This window comes from Saccoglossus kowalevskii, chromosome 6, assembly GCF_978046115.1.
Source record: "Saccoglossus kowalevskii chromosome 6, keSacKowa6.1, whole genome shotgun sequence".
Classification (NCBI taxonomy): domain Eukaryota; kingdom Metazoa; phylum Hemichordata; class Enteropneusta; family Harrimaniidae; genus Saccoglossus; species Saccoglossus kowalevskii.
Genome location: NC_140646.1, coordinates 14,012,671 through 14,031,056, shown reverse-complemented (window position 1 = coordinate 14,031,056; position 18,386 = coordinate 14,012,671). Strand labels below are relative to the sequence as shown.

The window sequence follows — 18,386 nt, the reverse complement described above, 5'->3', positions numbered from 1 at the left end:
TATTCAGGACAAATTGTCTCACAGTACACTATGTCTGTATGTCAAGCTGAAAGGTTATTATATAAACGTCCCATCAATATGCATTAACAAGGGTACCCCAGAGTGTTGCCATATAATTATGGATTGTGTTGTGTCTGGAACATGAATAATAAATACAGGGTTACATGTATAGTGTGCGCTCAGAAATGAGACATACTTGTTTATTTATTTATTTATTAATGTATATATATATTTATTATGTTCAGTAATTTTACCATAATACCCGGTACTACAAAAGCTTCAGAGGAACTAAGAAAGTGTAAAAAAAAAAAAAAAAAATGGCACGTACCAGGCATGTGTGTGTGTGTGTTTCATATTACATGTACACTGTACTAAATGTCTGAAACACAGTTGTTGACACAAATAACTACAGCTGTTTTTTGGCAAAAAAAGTGACTGCCAGCCACAACAAATTTCCAATGCATCAATACAATATAATATTAGGAAATATTTGTGAATACAAATAACTTATACTGTATTTGCTTTATTAGTAGCGCATACACTTAAGTAAATTACAGAGGTGTTTCTATGGTAAATATGAGTAATATTTTAATGAAATTTTTGAATTATATGTGCTTCATTTGGAGATGTTCTTCTAATAGAACAAATACAGTAATAATATTAAAATAACTACGCACCAGATTTTAATGACAAGCTTAGTGGAAGGATTAAAAAAAAAAAGATTTACCATAACATGTTAAAATGTCTATTTGCTATTTTTTGCGCAAGTATGTCACATATGGAGGAGATTTGGTTCCAGATTTCTGGAGTGTATATACACCACACCCAGTCTGAAGTTCAAATTTGCAAAAGGTGACAAAAATTGGCTTTAATTTATAATAAACTCATCAATTTTGTATTTTACAATGACATGAGTGATTTGGTTTTACATTATGAAATAATGACTCAATTTGCATATTAAAAATACCGTAATGTATTCCATTTTCACTTGGACATATTTTCGCTGAAGTTTACTTTCAACTCATCAAAAATCAGTGAAAATAAACTCCATACAAAACAAACAAAAAGTTTTTTTAGCTAAAATAAAGTATTTTACTGTAGATTAATTAACCTCTCACCACCAGACTCATCTAAATTTTTCTAAAAATTTTTTTTGTATTCTTTATTATTTTTTTTTTAAATATGAGAATCAATTTTCAGTTATTACTTGAAAAAATTTTGCTTTTTTTGTTCCAATCTTCTGAAGGAAAGTACAGACTACTAATAGGACTATTTTGTGAATTTGTGATGAAAAGAGGGAACTGGTGGTGAAAAGGTTAATTGCTTATTTAAAATGGCCTTATATTAAGGTTTAAAAAATCACTCAGGTTAATAATCTTTCACAGATTCTCATTTGAAAATGTATACAGACAACACAATTTCATATTATGTTAGTTGGTCATCTTGAAAAACCACCTGTGAACACTTTATTACTGATGGCCCATTATCCTGCAAGAATTTGAATTAATGCACACTGTGGAATAGTTTTTATGTCACCCTTGTTTAAGCGTGAGATTCTATGCATCATCAGTTAGTGCAGAATCAATATTTCAGTCTTTTGCCAATTTTTATGTATTTACTATAATTTCTTTGTTCATTTTGGATCAAATTGATAATTCCTAATAGGCTACAGGCCAGGATCAGAAATTTTGAAAAAAAATTGAAACCAAACACTTTTATTTTGTGAAAGGTGACGACAGTTGAGTTGGCATTCAAGGATTTAAAATCATGACAAAACATGTATTACTCCTACACTATACATACATGCTTTTTAAACATGTACATGTATACCCGGTACATTATTGTTACATCTACATTGTATGTTTGTCACCCTACTTGTCTTCATGGAATCCCTTCAGTAAATAGTACTGTAAACACATTATTTTTTTTGTTTGTTTGTTTTTAATTTTGTATTTTTGTTGATAAGTGAAATTCCCTAATTTAAAAATGATGACAGCAAATAGCATCCTTAACTCTTTAAACGCAATCATCACAAGTTTCAACAATTTTATGTCAATGTTTGGAGCATACGGACATAATTGCCAACAAATGTGAAAAATATTTTGCGAGTTTATTTTGGCAAATTTATAGATGGATACATTTATGACATTACTTGCATCACATGACAGCATTGGTTGTATACTGATTGGGTACAACCTGTTGGGACATAGACTATAGGTAGAAATTTTCAATTATTTAATTTCAACAATTTATGGTTGTTCTAGGATTTCTACGTGATAACCACAAAGTGGAATACTATAAACTATTATCTGTTCTGCAAAAATCAGTCAAAACAGTAATCTACAAGCAATTCATCCTTTCAATTTATAATACAGTATCTTTACCTGGACAAATGTTTTCACAAAATTTGTTTAATCTCAAGAGGTTTTCTAGAAATTGATTGACATATGCAAACGCAGAAGAATGAATAATTTACATATCCAATTATTGTACACAGTGAGTGGTGGGAAACCGGAAACACATGACATACCAGTAGATACCAGTGTCTTCACTATGACTACATACATCATAACACACATAGGTTGACAGCATACGTGTAAGCCAGAAATTGCGGATAATTATAAGAAAAACATCAGTACCGAGCATCAGTGCTGTATTGTATAATATTACACAATATTAATAAAATAATGTTGTCCGTTAACATAGGTGTGTTGTGGAATTCAACAAATTAAAGCTATGTGAAAATACAAATGACTAAACAAACTCACCAAAATATCACATTGCCATGGCAACAGGTGGGTAAGCGTAGCAGGTACAACCAACTGCGGTAATTAACCGAATAAATACAATGTTTTTGAGTACTTATATCGATATACAATATTTCTAGTGAGTTCCACAGTAAAAATGGGTGTGTTATAAATTACAAACATACTGTGAAACATGTCATGGAACATTCCATTACAATTAGCGGGGGTGTTAGATATCCAAGTTATTTTTAAAAGACAAAATATTGCATGGCCATTAACATCGAATATTACTGTCATGATAAATTGTCTCTCTAACAATCAATCAACAAACTGAACTCCACATAGTCATGTTCTTTATTTAGGTGGGTGAACATCTTCCCACCCCTCTGCATAAAATGGAATCTACAGTATGGAATTATAAATGCTCATATTTACTCTGACTTAGTGAAATTTTAAATGATTAAATTTTGTATAACAAAAGGTGATTGCAGTCTATAGTGCCAGATAATGGCTGAAAGCGGCACAGACTGTATTTAAAGGCAAACAGATGGCAAGCCGTTATATTATGAATGAAAGCATCCTGTGTTGTAAAGAAATTACAAATTAGTTTTGTTTTTTAATACATTTGAAAAAACAATAATGCGTAAAAATAAATGCTTTTTAAAAAAAAAAATCACAGATAGTCGCAGGAAAATTTTTGTTTTTGGAAAGCAGACCTCCCCCCTTCTCTCTCTTTTGCTCTAACACATGAACACCATACATGCATATCCCAATAGGGCCAATTAATTGTCAGATTAAATTAATTTTCCATCAAAATAATAATAATAAAATAATACATTCATGCCATGTATTGTAATGAAATTATGTATCTAACATACACGACATACTTGTAATGACCTCAAACAGTTCACATCAAACCAAGGTACATGTACCTGTTTTTTTAACATAACTATAAAATAGGAAGAAAAGTTGAACAAGGTCTCAATATTGTATTTTCATGCTATTACAAGCAATTTGTCCTTATGTGTGTAATATTAGCACTAAAAATATTGCAGAGAATATGTTCATGACAAAAAATAAACATGGTACTGTCGCTTTTCTCTCTTGGAAATTACACTGTTTTGTAAAACTGTTTTGTTTTCGTTATAGGACTTGGAAAGGGAATTCAATACCCCCCCCCCCCCCAAAAAAAAATCATGACAAATTTCCCACCCCTAAGTTATGAAATATATCAAATAATGGTAACAGTATTATATGTAACTGCGATGTCAATATTGTATCTTCATGCAATTTGTCTGTTTTATTATCATTCAAAATAGTATTGGAGATTATGGGGCACTCTGGGATATTAACATTTATAAAATGTATATTTTGGTTACACTGAAAAATGTAATTTTAGCGAAAATTTGTCTTTTGCAAAGATTTTGCAGCAGTGAAAAATTCAGTGTTTTTTTAAAAATTTATCTTGTTATTTAGCGGACTGGAAAGAGGAATTTGAACCCCCCCCCCCCTCCCATCCTGATCATGTCATATTTTTCACACACTGTTCAAAGAAAGTTTAGTAAGAACACTGAGAGTATTGAATCGAAAGAGTAGAAATAGGGAAAATTTAAAATCAATTCAAGATTATCCTTTTAAACAAGATGCATGTTGTCTGGATGGATAATGTGAAAGCAATCCATAGTATTGAAGTTTATAAAATTAACAGAGAAATTAACACAAGTTTTTTGCTGATATAGCTGTACTGTTTATGATGCATAGTCTAATCAAAGAAAGCTTAGAAAGAACTCCTGCGTGCTGAGAGTATTGGAGACACATTAAAAATTAATTCAAAATTACTTGAACTTGAGATATTGATGGAAAAGCTTATGCAAATAAGGTAACTAATATGAACAGATATAAGTGTAAAACTAATAAGGTCTGCACACTGTAAAAGTAATAAGATCTGTGCAATGTAATATCTATGTACCAAGTTTCATTGTAATGTGATATATACAGATTAGAACCAAAAAATATTAATTATTATGCTAATTAGTGAATTAATATGAACAGATTTTAACCTAAAATTAATCAGGCTGTCTATTGTCCTAGAGCATTTATGTACCAAATTTTATTCAAATGTGATGATCATTACTTGAGATACCAGTATAATAAATTATGTTAATTAGGGGATTAAGAAGCATAAATATTTACCAAAAACTAATATGGTGTGTAGTCCTAGGTTCATTGAAATGTTATGATAAGTACTTTTTAAAAGTGTCATTAAAATCCAATGAGTAGTTCTTTAGACATCAGTGCAACAGCCATGGAACAGCAAAAAAATTATCTAATTATGAAATTAGGTAATTAATATGCACAATTATTTACTCCAAAATTAATCAGGTTTCTACATAGTCCTAGAAGATCTATGTTGCAAGTCTCAATGAAATGTGATGATTAGTACTTGAGATATCAGGTGAAAAGCTGAAAATTAACTAATTATGCTAATAAGGTGATTAATATGCACAAATATTTACCCCAAAACTAATTAGGACTCTGCATAGTCCTCAAGTAACTATGTACCAGGTTTCATTGAAATGTGATCATTACTGCTTGAAATATCGAAAGCTGAAAATTAATTAATTATGCAAATTAGGTAATTAATATGTAATAATATTACCCTAAAAACTATCAGGTCTGTAAAGTGTCATATGTCATCTATGTACCAAGTTTTATTGAAATGTTATGATTAGTACTTGAGATATCAGTGGAAAAGCCGAAAATTTATTAATCATTATGTAAATTAGGTAATTAATATAAACCAATTTTTACCCAAAACTAATCAAATCTGCGCATTAGTTCAGAGCTTCCATGTGCCAAGTTTCATCAAAATCCAATGAGTGGTTCTTTAAATATATGTGGAACAGTCATGGAACAGCTTAAAATCAGTTAATTATCATGCAAATTAGGTAATTAATATTCATGGTTTTTACCCAAAACTAATCAAATCTGCGTATTAGTTCAGAGCATCCATGTGCCAAGTTTCATCAAAATCCAATGAGTGGTTCTTCAGATATCAGTGGAACAGTCATGGAACAGCTAAAAATCAGCTAATTATTATGCAAATTAGGTAATTAATATTCTTGAATTTTCACCAAAACCTAATTAACTCTGCGCATCATTACAGAGCAGCTATGTACCAAGTTTCATCAAAATTTGATTAGTGGTTCTTGAGATACCGGTGGAACAAAAAAAGTGACATACATACATACATACAGACAGGGTAGTTGCAAAGACTCCCTTTTGTGCTTCGCACACGGGAGTCAAAAAGCAAACTGTTTCAGAATATGTATCTGTAGAAGAAGTTAGATTCAAAATATAGTTACAAAATTAGAAAGTTTACTCAAGGCACATGAACATATAAAGTGTCAAAGTAATCAGCATAGATGTTTTCAATGCATGAAGCCAGGGTTTAAATTAATGCAAAAAAATATTCCCAGTATGGTTACAGATAATGGTACTAAAATGTAATTTTGTACATATATAAACAATCAGCACGCTAAGCTGGGATCACATCTTGAATTTTATAATGCCAACCAAAATAGGATAAGTGTAATATGACAGACGAGGAACTGTTTTAATTTATTAAAAAAACACACTTAAATGCTTTAATTAAATATATACTGGTAGTTGTCAATTGTGTATTATTTACATGATATTTGGCTTGCAGGACAGCGAGTGTAGAGAAGCATACAGTGACATGTAAGGACTAGTAATTAATCAAGTGATATTCTAGAAAGGCTGAGGAACACATGAAACATGTAGTACTGCCATAGCAGTTTATATGCAAAAGGAAAAGGTCCCCAAACCAAACTATCTAGACCTACAATGGTAAGTCGGATGAATTTCCTCACACACGCATGTTTTAACAGCACTCAAACAAAGGTAGCAGTGTAAAGGGAATTGGAGGGGTCAACTACTATCCAGACTTCAAACACAGGTAGCAGTGTAAAGGGAATTGGAGGGGTCAACTACTATCCAGACTTCAAACACAGGTAGCAGTGTAAAGGGAATTGGAGGGGTCAACTACTATCCAGACTTCAAACACAGGTAGCAGTGTAAAGGGAATTGGAGGGGTCAACTACTATCCAGACTTCAAACACAGGTAGCAGTGTAAAGGGAATTGGAGGGGTCAACTACTATCCAGACTTCAAACACAGGTAGCAGTGTAAAGGGAATTGGAGGGGTCAACTACTATCCAGACTTTGAACACAGGTAGCAGTGTACATGTAAATGCAATAGGAGAGTCTCCATACTATCTAGATCACAAAAAGTACCCCCCCCCTAAATTTCACCTAGAAAAATCACCAATCAGTTCTGTACGTCACACATTTTTAGTTTTTTCATTGATAATCAGTGATTTTGTGGAATTCACAGTACCATACAACTGACAATAACAGTGTTTGCCTACCAGCAGATTATAAACATATATCCATATACCTTGGCATACATAAAAACGTTGCATGTCGTTTCCAATGGCTAACCAAAATAACTCATACATGAACACGTGTATCAATTTCCAACCACACTTCAGGGTCACTTGCATGTACATTTCACTCAAATTATCATAATTAATTCTGACTATTACTTTATTAAAAAAAGAAGTCAACAAAATTATAAACAATATATATGTATGGTATTTCCAAATAAGGTCATAATACCAGCATAATTTGAGGACTTAGTTTATGGTACAGGATTTCTCTCTATGAATATCCAGCGTGCGTCATTCGCTAGCAACGGTCAGTAATGGGTGATACATCAGGAATGACACGGTATTCACATGAAAACAAGCGAGAATAAAAAGAGCAAAAGTTTAAATGATACAAGGTACAAACTTGTATTACCGTATTTGTTCTATTAGAAGCGCATCTCTAATTGGAGCACTTGTAAACCAGCAGCTGCACATACAGTATATAGTGTTATTAAAATATGATGTATTTTGACCACTGACACACCTCTGTCAATTTTGTAAGCACATGCACTTCTAATAGCGCAAATATGGTACGCCACATTATATTACATATATTGTAAAATTATGATAGCTTTTAACATTTGGTGATGAGTTTGGAATTAAACCATTGTATGAAAAAAAGAGATGATGCTAATTTTGTTTTAAGCCGATCTGTTCGAAGCAAGTGTTCAATAATTTTACATGTTATCAACTGGAATTAACCATACCTGGGGCGCTTCATGAATCATTTCAAAGTCCAACAACTGAAAAATAGATCCCTTCCATACTCATTTTCTGTAAATCTGAAATGCGGGGGTGATGAAAAAGAAAAATGCCTCAATCTGACCAGCCAATCAGAGTCTTTGTAACAAACGTTCTGAAAAAACGGATTACCACAATTTAAGCCTTTTCCTGTCATTAGTTTGTTTGTCCTTTGAACCCATCCTAAATAGGCGTATACAACAGGGTTGTACGTGTTGCTAAAAAACGTTTCTCCAATCAAAAGTAGCTGTTTGATGAAGAGTTTTGTACTACAGTACATCTTACAGACCTTCATCCAGTCTTCCTGGTTTTTGGGGGTCACATGACCAGATGACATGTGGTCATGTGATCACGACAATTATAGATTGCTGGTAATCCATATTTACATGATTCTCTCAGCGGAGGTCACCACCACGCTTGTCTGTATCTCCAACCGGTGACGTTTCCAACTGATCCAATCAGTACAACTTCAACAGAGAAAAACTGCCAGGAACCTGAAGATGGTACTGAATGATTTGTCCTCTGCGACTAGCCCCCTGAGGGTTAGGGTACAGTATGTTTTTTTTCCTTTTTATAAATATGACTGACGTTGGAAAAAATTAGCTTTTAAGGACTCGCATAATAATAATAGCTAACAGTAAGCTTGATTAAAAGATGAGTTTTACATTTAAAAAAATCTACAGTAGTAGATATCGAATCAAGTGTTAATCTGTTCTATAGTTGTGGTGTAGCATTGTGAAACACACAAATTGCAAAGACATTTTGTGTTTGGATAAAACAAGTTGATTTCGTGAACTTGGATTATGCCTTGGTTTGTATATTCTCAGAAGATCACATGTGTATGATTATGTAGTACTATGAGACGCATGAAATGTAATGAGCAAAGTCTTAAATATGAAATATTGTACATGTTATTATAAAAATTTTAGATTTGGCCTAAAAAAAATGTACATGTAATGCTCCAAGTCAGTGATTGAATTTATCAAATTTAATCAAAGAAGTACAACCATGCATGCAAGGCTTCATTTAAATCAAAGAAAGCTTAGAAAGAACTCCCATGTGCTGACAGTATTGGAGACACATTAAATATAATTCGAAATTACTTAGCTGAAAACTAATTATGCAAATCAGAAAATTAATATGACCAGATTTGAGTGTAAAACTAATGAGGTCTGCGCAATGTAACAGAAAATCTATGTCTCCAAGTTTAATTGAAATGTGATTAGAACCAAAAAATTATGAATTATTATGCTTATTAGGGAATTAATATAAACAGATTTTTACCCCAAACTAATTAGGTTTGTACATTGTCCTAGAGCATCTTTGTACTAAGTTTCATTGAAATGGAATAATTAGCACCGTGAAAACTCCAACATTTCGACCCCTCTAAAAATTCGACCGCCTATTTATTTGCCGGGTTTCGGTGTTTTATTTACCTCCAAATTTTCGACTCCACTAAAAAATGCCGACTCATTCTTATTCGAAAATTGCGACCAGTTTTAGTTTTCCCCCAAACGAAAAAAAAAAACGATGTGAGCGTTCAAACGGGACCTTCCTCAAAGGCATGAATCCGGGTTTCTGATTGACTGAGAGATTTTTATTTTATTGGTAACGATAATATATTCTAAATAAACGAAGTTTCAAATAAAAACGAACACAAAAATCTCGGCATGCTGCGTTTCTGAATTGTTGATTATTACTGTACTCAGTAGTGATTATAATAATGTACACAAAATAAATTTGTTGAATGGTTATGAAAAACAAATAAAAGTCAACTTAGTTTCATCGTAAGCGAATGATTCCGGTCCCGTATAAACGTTTGATGCTGTAGGATATCCGCCATGTTCTCTTAGGTCAAATAGGTCAAATCGCTAATTAACCAATCAAAAAGCTGGATGATGCCAACGTGTTCAAATTACCATAGCTTATTTAAATATGTTAATGTTATTGAACGCAATGCGGAAGAGATTGATGTTGTAGTACGATATTTTGGCTTGGATTTTGATGCGAAAACGGCATGATTTTTTTTAAATAAAAAAATTAGTTGTTTTTAAAAAATAAACTGGTCATCTGAAGAATAATTTAACATTGTTCACAGTGATAACAGCTCATTCTCGAAAGGAAGCTTACCCGCTCACGCTAGTCACGATAAAAATCATACACGTGTACTCTTGAATAGACAGACGTCAATGACTACGGTAAAACTTAGACTCTATTTTAGCCGGCAGGATTGATTGAAATGTCCGAAAAATGACGACAAAATACACCTTAAAAGTCCCATTTTATTTTCTTAAATCCCATTTTACTTTTTAATCCAAGGGCGAATTTACGGCAGAATTTGGTCCCTCAAATAAGGGACACGTGAGCTTTGATTCTAACCGGATACATTGCACTGGGTCGGGGAGATCGTTTGCTAAACTTCCATGTATCTTTTGTCCAATGGGTACCTGTACTTCGAACATTCGCAAGTTTTCCTAGGTAGTGCGAGACAGCTTTGTCTTTTGACCTATTAGTTTTGTGCTGACCTCTTCTCCGCGTCTTGATGTTTTGTTTTGCTTGTCATAATACTCACTGATTGATGACTTTGTTTAGATTTTGAGTTACAACTCGGCCACGACCTTTGCTTTTACCTTGAAACATGAGGAAGTTTACGTCAATTGACCGACATTGCATTTTTTAAAAACTAATGAAGCACACTGTCTATCATCCCCATTTTTTTTTGCTGATTTCTACTCTGAAAAATTCGACCGTCCAAAAATGCACCTTAATTTTGACTCTAAAAACACGTCACATTTCTAACACCAATTATTTAAAACCGGTCGAAATTTTGGAGTTTTTACGGTACTTTAGATATCAGTGTGAAAGCTTAAAATTGGTTAATTATGCAAATTAGGTAATTAATATGTACAGATTTTAACCCACAATTATTCAGGTCTGTCTATTGTCCTACAGCATCCATGTACATTCATTGATATGTAATGTATAGTACCTGAGATATCAGTGTGAAAGTTGGTTAATTATGCAAATTAGGTGATTAATATGCACAAATATTTACCGGAAACTATTTGGGTCTGCATAATTCTAGATTCATTGAAATGTGATGATTAGTACTTTAGATATCAGTAGAAAAGCTGAACATTAATTATGCAAATTAGGTAATTAATATGCACAATTATTTACCCTAAAACTAATCAGGTCTCTGCATAGTCCTAAAGGATCTATGTACCAAGTTTCATTGAAATGCGATGATTAGTACTTGAGATACCCATGGAAAAGCTGAAAATTAACTAATTATGCAAATTAGGTGATTAATATGCACAAATATTTATCGAAAACAATCAATCTCTGCATAGTCCTTGAGTATGTAAGTACCAAGTTTCATTGAAATGTAATGCTAACTACTTATATCAAATGCTGAAAATTAATTAATTATGCAAATTAGGTAATTAATATGTACTGATATTACCATAAAAACTATCAGGTCTGTGCAGTGTCGTATGACATCTATGTACCAAGTTTCATTGAAATGTGATGATTAGTACTTGAGATATCAGTGGAAAAACCGAAAATTGACTAATCATTATGCAAATTAGGTAATTAGTATCCACGGATTATTACCAAAAACTAATCAAAACCTAGCATTAGTTCAGAGCATCTATGTACCAAGTTTTATCAAAATCCAATGAGTGGTTGTTTAGATATCAGTGGAACAGTCATGGAACCACTAAAAAATAGCTAATTATCATGCAAATTAGGTAATTAATATGCACGGATTTTTACCAAAAATTAATCAAATCTGCGCATATGTTCAGAGCATCTATGTACCAAGTTTCATCAAAATCCAATGAGTGGTTCTTTAGATATCAGTGGAACAGTCATAGAACAGCTAAAAATTAGCTAATTATCATGCAAATTAGGTAATTAACGAGCATGGATTTTTACCAAAACCTAATCAAATCTGCGCATTGGCCCAGAGCATCTATGCACCAAGTTTCATCAAAAACCGATGTATGGTTCTTGAGATAGCAGTGGAACAGTCGGACACACATACACACACACATACATGTACACACATACACACATACACACATACAGACACACTAACTGCAAAGACTCCCATTTTGTGCTTCGCACATGGGAGTCAAAAATAATGAGATATATAGATTACTTTGACATGATTAATGTTTATTGCTGGATTTATAAAGAAGCTGTACTGCTCTAGGGCAGTGGATCCACTCAGATCCTAGCATAGTCAGATTTTACTAACTGTATGGCTACATATGAAAGAATGCAGGTAAATACACAGGCCAGGGTGTGTATGGGTACATATGGCACATCCACATCTTGTACTGCCCTCTAGAGTTGAAATGTGAAATGCTGACATTCATCAAATCAACTCTGTGCATAATTTACATAAAAAGACTTAGGAAGTCAGTCAGCTAGCAACTACATACCCAAATCAGCCGCAGTCAGACTTGGTTAGATGTACACCTATACTCAAACCTGAATACCACATACAATAAATACACAATAGTGACTATAACATACAATAATATGAAGTAGGTAATCATAAGGATACCTCAAAGTATGCAGTATCTAGTCTCAGACTAGTAATACAACAGACTCGCAACGCGGCGTTTTCTTTTGAAGTAATGCGTGCCACGTTTGTTTAGGTTATCAGTTCTTATCGTACCGAGTAAATGTTGCTGAGCAACAAGATTTTCATTAGATCTCACAAAATAACACGAGATCTATTCATATTACAATCAACTATCGCGATGCATCGCGAGACATAGAAACAGTAAGTGGCATAGACGACAGTAGTTGTCAGTGAACTCCGAAAATGGCAGTTACAGAAAAATTTGGCAAATCTGAGGACGATAATTACGAGTGGGAAGCTATTTTAGGAGAACATTTTGACAAAGATAATGACAATTTCTCTGAAGAACTTGGCAACCCCTGAGCGATCTCGTGTTTTTCATTTCCTGAAATTAAGAATAAATAGAAATATACTGGGCTATTTTTATACAAAACTATGATGGAAGTCAAACAAAATCAGTCAAACTCGAAATAGCAACAATACTGACACACAATAGAAAATTGAAACAGTCACTGAACAACGCGTAGATCGCGTACTATGAAGTCGAACACGACAAAAATAACACACCTCCAGTTTTTACTGTTACCGAATCACGCTGATACGCTGAGAGATATCATGTACATGACACTAGTTATCCCATGTTTCGGCATCCGAGAAAACGAAAACAAAACGGGTAACACACAAAGAGGTATGATCGTTCAAAACGCAACGATATGCTCTCTCCGAAAAAATATTGGAAACCTTCCGCAAAATCCGCAACAGCGAGAAATATCGTTTCAAAGTTGCTCATTATATATTCAAAAACTATTTCAGGTAAACACTAAGACATTCAGTTACTTGTAACTCCCCTGATTGTTGGTCGATTCTTAAAATTCTTACACAGCTGCAAAGGTCAAAATGTCCAGAACGCATCTCTTGTTTTTTTAAAATGTCCGGATCCGATTTACGAAGAAATACGCAATTTCCGAAGAAGCGCGAAGTGTGCAGAATATCCAGTGTTCGGTAAACTTCGACGATGTCTATGCCAATGCTACAGAGCGTGGCACGCATAGCATATACAATTAAGCCGATTAACACCTTAAACAATAGGCGTTGCGAGTCTGTTGTATTACTAGTCTGAGATCTAGTGTAAGACATAGACAAGAGATGAAGGCTCCAGTCAGCTCACATTTTTTAAACTCGAAAAAACAGGCAAAATGAATGAAAAATAAAATCTAAAAAAAATACCAGCTTGAAGAATATTAGTTGCTCCTTCAAATTTCGCCAAAGCCTTATCTACATTTTACCGATATCTGCAGAATAAATCAAGAAAACTACACAAATTGACTCCATTTAGGAATTCCTAACTGTTTGCCCGAACGCACGGCACAGTTGGAGGCATGGCCTGTTCAGCATTTTGTCAACAACCAATCACAAGACTGGTTACGAACCAGTTGAGCAAGGCTAACGGAGTCGTGACCTTGATGTGGTTCGTAACCAGTCTTGTGATTGGTTGTTGACAAAATGCTGAACAGGCCACGCCTCCAACTGTGCCATGCGTATGGGCAAACTGTTAATTATTTGTAAATTGAGTCAATTTGTGTAGTTTTCTTGATTTATTCTGCAGATGTAGGTAAAATATAGGCAAGGCTTTGGCGAAATGTGAAAGAGCAACTAATAATCTTCAACTTTGTATTTTTTATAGATTTTATTTTTCATTCTGTTCATCTGTTTTTTCCAGTTTACAAAATATGAGCTGGCTGGAGCCTTCATCCCTTGTCTATTTCTTATACTAGATACCAGCCGATACCCCCTCCCCCCTGCTCATAGGGAGTGCGAACAGTTGAACATAGTTCCTGGGCTCCCTGTGGATACATCATGGGAATGCCAAAATCCAGAAAGTTTAGAACAGAATCAGCGAACTTCTTTGTATGGAGTCCGGTCAAGTCCTGGTGGCAGCCATGTTTGTGTTTATTATTATAGGACGCTTACGCGCGTAATTATTCCATATTTGGAATTCACATTTCCTAATATGGTAGTATGAAAATACCCTGTAAAATACCGCAAAATTATGGCACGCTGTAACTTATGGCGTTACGGTGACAGATGTATGATAAGAGACATTACAGCCTTGGTTTTGGCCCTAAACAGGGTGGTCAGTACAGTTTTGGTACACAAAATGAAAATTCAAAGTATTGTTGATATCTGAGTAGTCAAAACCGAGACATTGTTATAGCACAATAGCTGTCACATAATCCCTTAAACAAACATTGGTACAACATTGCTTTGTTGTATGTGGTTTTATTTATAAGTGCACTAAAGGGTGATTTGTGACAGCACGAAAAAAATACTGTCACTCACCCGGAGCAAGGATAAGAAGTTTTGTTTTATACACTTAGTCCTTTTGTTTTGAGAAGATTATGAATAATAAGGTAACATAACCCTTGTGTTGCATCATGGATCTACTAATATGGGACCATACTCGGCAATATTTGCATGACTATATCGAATATAAGTATTAATGTTTGTAGTGGCTGGTGCTTCATCCTAAAGTAATGTATATACCCCATCATTTAATATTTTCAAAAAAAAGTCGAGCAACCTGCGACAGGCACACTTAGGGCATCGTCGTCGTCACAGTCAGAAAGTCTGAAGTCTCACCCACTCACTGTTTACATGCCGGCCGCCATTTTATAGGTTGTTCTGTAAATTCTTAAATAATGACGTGGATGTCTAGCGTGGCCTGACGTACCAATAGTCCCACAAGTTTTGAAAATCTAAAAATAGTGTAGTGTAGACTGAAGATTGGTATTCATTACCTGGTTCGTTCGTCGACAACCCGATCGAGTCTGACATAGACAACCGAACCTTTATTCCTCATATTCTGCCATCATGTTGACAGGCTGTATATGCCGGAAATAGTCCAACGTTCGAGTAAGGTACTAAATCTTGACACAGGGCATTTTTATGGAGATTTTATGCAAAATACCAACGGCCATTCACTTACAACAAGTGTCACCTGACATGGCCGCTTAACGATGAACTTCCGGTATAAATACGGCCCATATTTTTAAGGAAACCGCACTCGTACGCGGTTACTAGGCTAGAATATTATAACGAATAATTCAATGTATAAAACATTGGTGGTATAATACCTGTGTGTTCTGTAATACGGCCCCGATGATCGGCGTTGTGGTTTAATCGCTACTTGAAACGTATCCAGATCGTCCATCATTTTCAGTCAATGACTTTTTTGTACGAGGTATACGACTATTGGGGGCGCTATATTTAATAAAATGTGTGAACTCGTGCCCTATCTCATTAATATTTCCACGCCGACCAGAATTCTATGCGTTACACGGCGTAACAGACATTAATATTGACATGAACATTAATAATTAATGAGATTCATCCAATTATTAGTAATACAATAACGTAATTTTGTATCAGATGGAATGATTGTCAACTAATGTAGGAAGAATGACAGGGTCCAAGGAACTGGGCACTGCTAGATGACGATTGGATAACCCAGAAGGGTGAAAACACATCCTTATGAACATAACTCGGAGCATGAGACAAAATAAGTTCATGAATGGATAAATATATTATTATTATTATTATTATTATTATTATTATTATTATTATTATTATTATTATTATTATTACGTTGCAATGCGTCATGGGGGTTCAATATGAAATATTCAACATTCCCCATTTATTATTATTTTCTCTGGATTTATTATGGTTTTTATTATGCTAACCAAGTCTGTAACAAAGGCACAGTGGGAGATAAAAAGAGATATACATATATTAATACAGATGAGAAATAAAACCATTATATTTGCATTGATATTGTGGTAACCTACCTTCTTATGGTATTTGGTTGCAGCAAACCACGTGGTCGTCTTGATCTCGGTCCAGCCCGGCTCCGCCGTGGCATCACGACTCCATGGTTCGTACTGGACGAGGCTGTCCCCCTATCCAATAACGACGATGGCGGATATCGACCTCCGACAGTAGCTACTTCAGGATTCTCAACCTGAACCGCGGTGTGCGGATTTGTCGTCATGGTGATGTCAGAACGATTGGGCTGGACTGTTCAATTTAGGTTCTATAATCGATCAGACTCTTAGTATTAGTATTTTATTTCTGTAAAAAAAAAACAGTATAAATTCAACAGGTGTGTCAGAAATCATGATAAGTGAACAAATTGGCAAATTGGCAAAGGTCAAAGGTTAACTTTCAAATTAAAATCCCCGATTTATGTGTGCCGTGCCGTGCCGTGCCGTGCTTACGTACCCAAGCATCACCATGGTGCCACGCGGACCCCGAACGCTTGTATTCTCGTGCAGTGTTTATTATTAAACCTAATTGCTCGACAGAAGTCATCGTTTTATGCATTCCCAGGATATAAATATATTATACGATTATAATCAATCTCTTTTGTTAAATTTATACGTGTAATCCCATTGGTAATATCTGCATAAATAGTTTCGATATTAATATTATAACGTAATAACAGGTTGATTGTCGTATCCCTCACCCGGTTTGTAGGCCGGGTTGTATTATGTGAACTCTGCGCTTTGTCAGTGTACACATCATATAGACGTGTCAGCCATAGTAGATGACCCGTATTTCTACTCACAGCCCGGATGCCGCACTTGAATATAAAATGTAATATTCAAAGCCACGCACCTTTTCTCTTCGTAACAGTCACCGCGTCCATACTGCAATGGATACTACACACCGCTGTACGTAACAATAGAACATATGTCACACACAGTAGTATGCGCGTGACTGTTCAACTAAAATCCTTTCCTGTTTTTGTTCAGATCTCAAGCGTTGCTCTTTGACCCCGCCAGTTGTGCGTTGAAATACGATCGTAGTCACACGGCGCGGTGGTATCACAGGGAGCTCAGGAACTATACTTAACTGTAGTACGCAGTCTCTATGAGCGCGCGGGGCCGATACCCCCCCCCCCCCGCGCTCATAGAGACTGCGTACTACACTTGATTATAATTCCTAGGCTCCCTGTGGTGGCATGTTAGCGATGATAATCAAGGGAAAACTTCACCCAATTGAGCCGCATCACATATCAATTGATATTCGGTTAATCATTTATATTCACGTATTAATTTTATACCGCTCGCAAATCTCTGGATATAACCAACATTTAATCAATATTTTAGTTAACATAATACAGAATCACGGGCCTTAAGATTACCGTTATCGCAGTGTTAATAATTCTCAACTTTTAAAACATACTAGTAATCCCGTGAAACGAGATGCATTGTGGGGATTGTGTTATGAGCGTCACTGACAAATAATACATGGAATTGTTTGTATATTAAAGATTGAGATGTTGACGTCCATTGCAATATACACATTCATTTGCTTTACAGACCGTGAACCGTGCAAGTATTATGGGAAACAACGTACTAGGCCATTTTATGCATGGCAAGAAGTTCTCACTATAAATTTGCCAACAGATTTAATTGTAATATTTTTTTTATCTAATTTATTATTTTAGCTAATTTGGCTAATCTGTAATTTGGCAAACTTTAAATAAAAGGTGTAAATTGTAGGCGTAATGTAGAGATCGGCAATATAAAAATAGTGAATAAAAACAAAATGAACAGAACCAAGTTACCACGATGTTATATAAAGACAGTTAAAAATCTTATGATGATGCCCACGGCCATACCACGTAGAATGCACCGGTTCTTGTCCGATCACCGAAGTTAAGCTGCGTCGGGCGTGGTTAGTACTTGCATGGGATTCCGGCTGGGAATACCACGTGCAGTAGGCT

The 18,386-nt window shown here is 34.7% G+C and overlaps 1 protein-coding gene and 1 pseudogene across 4 annotated transcripts in view; one reads left to right on the top strand and one right to left on the bottom strand.

The window, feature by feature from the left end:
• Window positions 1-17,494, bottom strand: part of LOC100369755 (putative phospholipid-transporting ATPase IIB) — a 44,738-nt gene extending 27,244 nt beyond the window's left edge. The window contains exons 1-2 of one of the 4 annotated variants that reach the window (XM_085500075.1): window positions 17,273-17,494; window positions 16,444-16,726 (exon numbers count right to left, since the gene is read on the bottom strand). In XM_085500075.1, the coding sequence (XP_085356201.1) occupies window positions 16,444-16,646 (203 nt within the window). In that variant the 5' untranslated portion in view covers window positions 16,647-16,726; window positions 17,273-17,494. Of the gene's footprint in view, window positions 1-7,964; window positions 8,037-15,396; window positions 15,566-15,732; window positions 15,836-16,443; window positions 16,727-17,272 lie in introns of those variants that run through there. The other 3 variants (XM_085500076.1, XM_085500077.1, XM_085500078.1) reach the window with 3 other exon arrangements.
• A 773-nt stretch (window positions 17,495-18,267) lies between these two features.
• LOC144348163 (5S ribosomal RNA) lies at window positions 18,268-18,386 on the top strand (annotated as a pseudogene).